Source organism: Opisthorchis viverrini (assembly GCF_000715545.1).
Source record: "Opisthorchis viverrini unplaced genomic scaffold opera_v5_302, whole genome shotgun sequence".
Classification (NCBI taxonomy): Eukaryota; Metazoa; Platyhelminthes; class Trematoda; order Opisthorchiida; family Opisthorchiidae; genus Opisthorchis; species Opisthorchis viverrini.
Window position 1 is genome coordinate 98356 of NW_008751962.1, and position 9502 is coordinate 107857.

The following is a 9502-nucleotide window of genomic DNA, read 5'->3' on the forward strand; positions in this document are numbered from 1 at the left end:
GCCAACCGATGTCAGTGGCGTTCTTGTTGTCATTTTCTATCCAGATTGCCTGAGTGAATGTCTGGAGGTGTGGGCACCTCGGAATTATTGTGTTAAGCTAGCACTAAGTCCCTTCCCCGTCCACCTTTATTCTTTTCTTTACAATAAGGCTTTCAAATAAGTCATGGTTGTACGGCAGTGAAGCATCGGTGTTGAACACTGATGTCATGCTGTTGATGATGATGATGATGTGACATTTGGTAATCAGTCCACGATTTGATGTTGAATGCTCAGTTGTTAGAGCCGTGGTTCGAACCCGACCTCTGCCTATCGACTTCCCTCTCTTGGCTTGGGCAACCTGGCAGTATCCCAGCCCTCGTGCTTCCTTCTGGTGGCATGACAGTTAGGCACCGAGAGGGTACTACTGCTGAATGTTCTTTTGCATACGTATGCCACATCTTTTTTTGGCGAGACCTGTTCACCTGCTTCGTGTACTTCTTGCGTCCGTCTGCAGGATCCGTTCGGACAGCGTTCCTGGACAGCATGTGGCAATTTTTGGAGACTTCAATTTCCGTTTGAATTTACCTGCGCTTCTGGAGGTATAATCTTGATTGCATTTCATTTCACTCTGTTGCTTTCCTTTGGCTGCCTTCACCTCAATATTTGATGTATTTCTATGGTTTGAACTACAACCAGTAATAATATTTTACGTGTGGATGCCCCACTGCGCGCTTCTCGTGATTTAATCCGTGTTTTCTTGAACTATGACGAGGTAGACACATCCAACCGTCGAACCCTCAAAATGCCATAGTCCTCAGCAGCATTTACCCCCGTAAGGGTTCCCGTTAACATTCATTTTCAGTATATCTGAGGGAAACTGTAATGGCAATGTTGTGGAATGTAGGTAGCTCGGGTGTGCTGCTTGGTTGTTGGTCTGTTCGCCGAGCTTGGCAGTTGGATTGCAAACGTTTCATCACCAATCGAGGTGACATCGTCAGTGCAGGGTTGAGTGGGTGAATTCCTCCTCTTCTGCCTGTGATTATGTAGCATCTAAACAGTAACTGGTAGTTCTAAAAGTGGTCTTCGCATAGTCTGATTGGCCTCCTGTGAATCTGACGTGGTCTCACTCTCCTGTGTCTGGTTGGTTCGTTGGGCGCATTCAGTTCGGCAGTTCTGTGTGTGCTTTTCTAGTGCTCCCCGTCCAAATGAGTCAAATCTTCCCGCTAAGTGCCTCTCACCTCATGGTGTGTTTGTTTGTTTTTTTACCCACCACGCTGTTCTTTGTAGCGTTCCGTTCGAACTACGCACGGCTCAGTCTGTAATTGTTGATTGCTTGTTGGGAAGCCTAGTATGGTTATATACTATGTTACTGGTGATTAACGACCTCTAATACAGCGCACAGGCCAGTTTAAAAGGATGACCCATCGTCGTTAAGTTGAGAAGGACGGTTGCACATGACACGCGAGAGAGGTAATGCGGAATTCAATTCAATGATTTCCCTGGAGTCGACGGTATCACATTTCTTTCAGCTATAGTTGATAATTGATCCGAATGCCACTACAGTGTGATCGAATTCCATGTCGGTTTTCACAAGGAAGGGCAATAGAGATTATGTGTATGCTAATCGTGTAAACTTCCATCGGAATTCTTCCTGTAATCGATTGTCTTCAAGCTTACCGGTTGCATGACCAAATTTTGAAATGCCAGTTAGGATTGCGTCCTGAAAATGAGGCCAATGTATACCGAAAACGGCGAAGGACCGCACAGCTGTTTAATTTATGTTGGGTCCCGTCTGGATTTCCAGTGCGTTTCGAATCCCGCGACCTCCCAACTAGGAGTTGAACACAATCATTCGGTGGCGGGTGACTGATCAGTATAGGTAGCTCAGAAGTGTGAATAGTTCTCACGACGAGTGGGCCTTTCAACTGAGAAGTCATCACTCGAGTAGCCATTCAACATGTGACCGGGTTGTGTGCATTCCGTGAGTGAAAGGTGAATGGCGCCATATCTGACCCATGTACGAGTTAGTCACACTGCTGAGTAGCCGCTCATAGTGGAACAGTCTCAGATTCATGTCCTAAAACCCGTCACCAAGAGACTGGACCTTACCTTGGTGTGACGGCAGGTCTGCCCCGTGGACCCATTGAGCTATACTAGGTGATATGCGTGCGACACTCATAGTTCCTCATACCATGCGGTGATCAGTAGTTAGAGGTCTGACAAACAGTCCCGTCTTCCTCCAGGTTTCAAGTTGAGACATGTGTGCTAACTTGTTCCATAAAAATAGTAATGCACTCGCATTTCCCGCTAAACATCTCAGCCATGTAGTCAGGCTTTTATCGAGGGACCTAATCGGCGTCCTGACAGTATTGCACCCAACGTACGACCGTGGTACTCCTGGACGGGAGGTGGCGATTCGGAATCTCCATGGAGATGCACAATACTGGTGGTCCCCAATAAACCAGCTGTATGGCACTGTTTGACATTTCTGCACAGATTATACTCAGGTCCTCGGGACAAAACTGTTGACTACGTGGAGCGGCGGTAACGGACGAGTTGTTCCAAACTAGCTTTTTGCATGGTGCTGCGTTGACAACTAACAACATTCAGTTTTCTTGTTTGAGGCTCCACGTTTTCTATTTTGCTTTTTCGAGGATTTCTAGTCGCTCCATTGTTACATCCCATCGAGTTGCAGCTGCGGAAACTTTTGGGGCTAGGATGCTGCCAAATCACTGCCCTCCGTAGATCTCGAGATTAAATGAAAAAAGGCTCTGGCAACAATTGGATTACGCACACGGGTGCGGTCAGCGGGTGCCGCTGTGGTTAGTGGCCATCCATAAAGCACTTACCAATTGTGTCGTAGTTCCGACTGCCGCTGTCTGGGTTGCCAGCGCGGCCGGGAACGCAGCGAATCCACTAGATGGTACCTGTTCGCACTTACAAGTCATGGATGCTTAAGTGTGGAATTCTTTGAAATGGATGATGGGCGCATCCTGTATCACCTAATTTCGATAATAGTTTTTTTTCATGGCGCTGAACTTTCTCATTCCATCCTCTGTATAAAACACTCCCACCCCAAACCCAGTGATTCATGAGATGAATGTTCTCCCAAAGAAGGGATCACGTTGCCGTTCACCATCCACGAATACTTACAGCTTTCTTTTCACTGTGCCATCCGACTATCCTGTGATGTCAGCTATTTCTTCTGAACCCAGACTGGATTGAAATTACGCTAATTTTGTCCGGGCTTTTCTGTATGTCACACAACTTTACTACGAGTCGAAGGTTTTGAAACCAGAAAATGCGTTGTTTATCAAATTCGCAATAAGCGCAGTTGTTTTGTAAGGATTTGTCCTCTGCATATCCCGTGCGATGTTCACTTTGATCTAACTAAACAGCACAAGGATCACTGCTTCTCAGCTGCCAGGACCATAGGTGCTCATGACCATTGTACAGTTTTGCCGTGAAGTTATATCAATTGATGTGCAAGAATGAAGGTAAAAAGTTGATTATACTCTGACGAAGCTCTCGGCCACTTCCTTTTCAAATAGAACCACTCGTGTTTGGGAAACATTGCGGTATTTCTCGTCAATGTTCATCGCGTGGAGGAGTTGAGTCGGGCGGATTAACAGTTGTATCCGAAAATCTCGTCTGCTTAATCTAACCGATTTGATAGGCGCGGTCCAACAAGCTTGATCGCATGGTTTTATGTGCAAGACCCTAGATTTCTACCTTTTTGATTTGCTATCCCCATCGTCGTACTTGTGTGATACGTTGTTCTCTTCTTCACTATGTATGAATGGTTTGAACTAATGAAGCATCTATGTCATGGAGAACAAGCACCACTTTCTCTGGAACTGGTGGAACCCGGTGGGACTACCTCCCTTCATCCGTTGGCCCCTAAGGACTGTGAACCTGACCCGGCGTCTCCAAATGCTAAGACATCCGGTCGGCCACTGATGAATGATCGTGACATTAACCCGACGGTAGTCATTGGACGGCGTGTTTTCGATTTGCATGGGGTACTTGCCGATCATTGGAAATATTCCACTGGTGTAAGTCGAGTTGTTCTGTATTTTTAGTTCCTCATTCCATTAGTTGTAATTTTGCCCGTAGATGTTAACTCAAGATTTGGCTATCTATTCCTTCTGTCTCCTTTCGCATCTAGACCGAGCTCCAAATGTCCTTTACTTAGAACAAATTGTTATCCTCATGTAAGGCTTTTGAGAAGTCACTTTGTTAAGAAGTAAGCGTTTTTGGAACCTGGTCTTTTGGAGTTGGTTGAGTACTTTTTGTTCGTCCCACATCATTGTCAGCTGTAATAACCGCGTATTTGCCGTACAGTGGTTGTAGCTGCCACAGTTTCGTTCACCGATGATTTTATAAGGGTCCCACATCATTGTCAGCTGTAATAACCGGGGTATTAGCGTACAGTGGTTGTAGCTGCCACAGTTTCGTTCACCGATGATTTCATAAGGTGGGTAGTTAGCTCCACATTGGAGGCGGTTTTCGGCTGCAAACGGAGGACAACCGGGCTACTTGCTTTACCCCCCTCGGTGGACCCCTTCCCCGGATGAAAGCTGAACCTTCAGGAGGGGGGCATATGGTAAACCGGGGAGCGTAGTTTGAACCTTGTACGTTGTAAAGTCCAGGCACTTGGAGGAACTTCATTAATTAAGGAGCTCTCAATAGCATCTGGGGTGTCACAGAGAGATTTACAAGCACAAGCACATGAAAGGCACAATCCCTCGCCTCCTATATCCTAACAGTCTATGACTAGTAAACGCCATGTAGCCGGAGCTAAGCTTGGAAAGTCTATACATGGATTGACGTGACATCTAACCACGTTCCAGACTCCGAACGGCGGTCGTGGCCTGTGAAGCACTCACAGAGTTTTACAACGGTTACCATCCAGAAAGCCAATGAGGTGGTACATTCGAAATTCAAAATAGGGGACTGAACGACCGATCAACTAACCAACTTACCAAATCATCACAAGAGAAGGCTTTGGTTCAGACTAAGGACAACCGACAACTATGTCCGCATGCTTGCTAACTCTTACGGAGGTTTGAGCCCACGTGGTGGTCAAATCAAAAAGGAAGATAAAATGACGCTTTAAAGCATGCCAACTACTTTTCGTCACTACACACTGTGAACTGCATAAGGTCCCGGAAATAATCAAGCAAGATATTAGGCAGCAAGTGATTTAAGTAGTACCTTTGTCCAGGCCACCAAAGCCATTTGCATATCCCAGGAATAATAATCGTGCCATATCACTCACAAGCTCGGTTGCAACGCGAGGATATCCGATGGAGGCCACGACGTCAATCATTTATAGAATTCTGACAGTGAACTCACTGCAAGGCATCGGAACATTTGGGCTTTTTCACCTTTCCTAACAGGACCTTGTCGGAAGACTTGAGATGTGAAATACAGCTGATCGGGCGAAATTTATTGGTACCTTGCTCTTGTAGTGTGGTCACGTGAGCGGATCACTTACAATGGAATATCGTTCCTGAAGAAATGCTCACAGTGAACAAGTCATTCAAGGGGATTCAAAAGGGAACATTCCTCCAGTGAGACGGTGAATAGCTTATTGGGACAAGTGAACGGAACAGGGCGAGCTGAAAGCGAAAGGAAATTCTACTTTCGAACTATATGTGTCTCCTGACCGAAATCAGGTCAACCGTAGCGTCGAAGCCCTCCGATAGGCAGCCTAAGGTGTAGAAAGTTAAAACATTTGAACCGCAGGTTTATCAGAACGGTGAGTCTGTAGGAATGCCAGTTTGCGTTTGGAAACGAATTACTCTATACACTCAAAAGTTTTACTGGAACTTTAGGTCTCTTTTTAAGTCCCTATTTCTGAAACGGTATAGGGAATAGTTATCAGGACAGTTTGAAGCCCCCCATGTGGAGTCCAAATCTGGATCATCGAAACGGTAGTCCATGATCCTATTCACCGTACCAACTTAGCGAAAATGTAGATATATTCCCGGCTTCCGAAGTACCTTCAATGACAGTACAGCATATTTTGACCCGGTGAATCTTTTTCCCCAGCCGCTTTGTTTTTTCTCTCAACTCCCACATACTCGTCTCTGCAGTGTGGATCCATTGTCCCTCCATTTTTCAGCTCCTCAGTTTCGATACCGAGGTGGGTGTTTTCGCAGATCAGCTGAAGGAATTACCCATTACGTTTCCTCCCAGGTGAGTGTGAGTTGTTGGTGTCATATTCTTGTCGTGAATGGATGGGACATTTTAGATGCCTTTTCCTATATAACCTATCCACTTAGGCATTTTTCAGGGGAAAGGCGTTAGTAATCTGGTCATCATGGGTCACTGCTTCATGTATGATAACAGGCCGCGAACGCGTGTGTGGACATCAGCTCACCAGACCGCTCTCTCAAGTGTCGAATCTTCCGGAACTTTCAAACTTGGTAGTGTACCAACCGCTGCCACCTTGCAGCTAGGTTTTTGAGTCAAAGGCAGATCTTTGGGCCTTGGAAATATCTCAGACCATGTACAGCCGGGGATTACACATACACAAATGATCTCAATACCTATCGGCTGTCGAATGGTACGTTCAGCGGGGTCCGCCTTACTTGATCCACTCAGAGGGAAACGAAAACATTCTATTGGTGATACTTCCTTTTTTATTTTAAATATTCGCTCTTCACCCCGCCCTCCTCACCCCCTTGCTAGTGATATCTTCATAGGCCGATTCTTAAGGATTGGCGGACCCATTCACCGCCCTTCACCGTTAGCTGGAATATCTACGGTTGACTCGTCCGTCACGACCATTATTCGAACCCCGACTGTGAGTTCATCCGGTAGCATTTAACGTTCACATTCTGAAACAAGCTGAGTAACAGACTACTGCGTGCACCCTGGACTCGTTTTCTACTTATGTCTGATCTCTCTGTCCGACACGAGATTATTGAACTGACCTCCACACCGGTTTCCTGTTAGTCCCAGTTCCGCACTTCTGCTGACCAGATAGCGTTCCTCTATAATACCAACTTCCGAGACAGCGAAAGCTGCTCGGCCACATGGCACCCCCCTCAGATGCGAGTTATTGGTTAACACAGATAGGCCACATCGCTCTTAGCCATAGTTTTTGTTGCTGATGCTCGTTCTGGAACACCTATGTGGATTCGGATCATACGTTTGTTCATTGGTGCTTCTCGTTTCGCTCTCGATTTCTTCCGGTTTCTACGATACATCATGAATGGCTATAGAGCGAACAATGCGTTCTTCTTACCAGCCGCTCAGTCGCTAGAGTTTATTGGTCAATCAGCAATGCATTACGAATTTTACTTTAGATGACTGCAAAACCCAAGAATTCCAGGCGACTGTCCTTTACAGAAATGTGCATGCTCGTGGGTTCCTGTAATGCCTAGGATTCGCGGAGTTTTGCCTCGTACAAAGCGTAACTCTGTACTCTGAATCCTGCATGTCATATTCTCGGAGAACAGCTGGTACAAAAACTAAATGAACTGGTCTGTTATTGAACTACCAATCATGTCATGGTAGCCATGACATGATACTCACAGAAATGATCACCTACAATCTGAGAATCAGAAGAAGAAACCGTCCGAAGTGGTGTCAAATCAAGTTAATATAGTGTTATGTCTTGCTGGACGGTAGTGCAACTCTGTATCGGTCACTTGGCTTCCTGCTCCGCCCACTATGGTATATCAGAAGGCACGGTAGCTTTGCACAGCCCTTTATGGAGACAAAGGGAGAATCATTACATTTGTATCACAGAGCGTTCCATAAGGTAGTGCTAGAAACACCGTGAGGGGACGAGAAGCGTCAAGTCAAAGGTGCTCGACTCGGATTGGCTGACATTCTAACCAATCAGGGCACGTCTAGGCTTGGTTCGTAACCTTCCCGTGACATATCCGTCCAAATGATGTGATGTTCGGTTATTAAGGACGGCTGGCCTCGTGGAATCAAAATCCTAGCAGGTGTAACATGCTAAACTTTGAGTATATTGTAATATGTACTGAAAATATAAGTTTGAGGTGACAAGCGCACGTGAGGTTCTGGTTGGATGTAACTGTAGATAGACGGGTCGAGTTGTCACAAACTACGGGGTGTTGTTGGATGGGGGAGCGGAAATAAATACAGTGGAAAGTGCAATTCATCTGGAAGTCAGTTTGTGGAGCGGAGTAGGGAGATAACATCTTTTCTTTTCAAGTCCGGTAAACCAAGTACGGAAGAACTAGACCATTGAGAGAGGATGCTTGCGATAATAAACTCTATGCTCAGTTCACCAGAAACAGAAAGAAATTTAAAAAGCAACGGCTTCGTACTTTGTCGGAGTAGGAATGTTCACGGATTAACACGTCACCGTGCCCTGAACACCTACTAAGAATGTGCTCGATCTTATCGATAAGTTCTGTCTCACGATGCTGGATCGTAGCTGGCGATAGAAGCTGTTGACCACGAACTGGAATGGGCGAATCCAGAATGGAATCACTCTTGTTCCTCCGAGTTGTAACTAACTTATTACCTGCCGCAGCCATCAATTTACACAGTTTGGTCCATTTATTGCCGCATTGCTTCTCATTTTCGCTCTTCCAAAACACACCTCCTCTTGTGATAGGCCGCTAGAACTAACTGTGGTCGTTCAAGCCTGAATATCACGTGACCAAGTCTTGTGGAACTCAGTTGAGGTTTGACTCACTCATGGTTATATGCTTCGAGGAGTTAGCACAACAACGCATTCACAACACAGTACGGATCTGGATCACAAAAGCTAAAATAGGTGCGTGATTCATGGGGACTATTCGTGGCGACCTGCAGGTCGCAGAGATGATGAGTTGATAGAAGCTTTGTTAGGGGCATCGATTGATCGACTAATTTGACGTAAGTTGTCCGAGTTTGGACCCAGAACGAAACCTATGCAACTCATCATTTGTCATCTCGCATGGATATCTGCAGTCTTCGACACCAACCGCAGTAAAATAGAGCACTGCAGGGGTTATATACTTGTCCGGTATGTTTCTTCTTGCACTCACCATCTAGTTCTAACTCAAAACACTTTGACTGGTCGAGTTAACAAGGGTTTGTTACCGTGACATAGCGTTGTATAGTGGGTGGCCGTCTATTGGCTACGCCTGCACTGAGCCTGCCAGACTACGCGATAGGGAGAAGACAGAGAACTCGGGACACGGCTGTATTGTCAGGACAAAACATACAGAGCATATGCGCAAATATATAGGATGACTAAATGGCCAAATATGGTCGTTCATTTGTTCGCTCCGTACAGCCAGTGGTGGCGTTCCGGTTGTGAACAATTTCAGGTCCACTACGCTGGTCGTATGTTGCTAAGCCGTGTTTGGTGAGACCCGCCAACTCACCTACCTTCCGGAAGTGTCGTACCAATGGTGACCTTGGGGATACATCGCTCTCTGCACATGTGCTTTTTTTCATGTCTGGGCGCGTCCTACCACCTAGGAATGTTTTTTTTTCGTTTTATACTCAAATTGCACTGCCCGCCAATCTTTTTCCATCCGAC

General features: G+C 46.0%; 1 protein-coding gene across 1 annotated transcript in view; it reads left to right on the forward strand.

The window, feature by feature from the left end:
• T265_14953 (hypothetical protein) overlaps positions 1-9502 on the forward strand; it is a gene marked incomplete at both ends in the record, with an annotated part of 23753 nt that overhangs the window by 9607 nt on the left and 4644 nt on the right. Inside the window, 3 exons of the mRNA XM_009175969.1 lie at positions 494-578; positions 3798-4034; positions 6110-6183. Of these exons, the coding sequence (XP_009174233.1) occupies positions 494-578; positions 3798-4034; positions 6110-6183 (396 nt within the window). The remainder of the gene's footprint in view (positions 1-493; positions 579-3797; positions 4035-6109; positions 6184-9502) is intronic.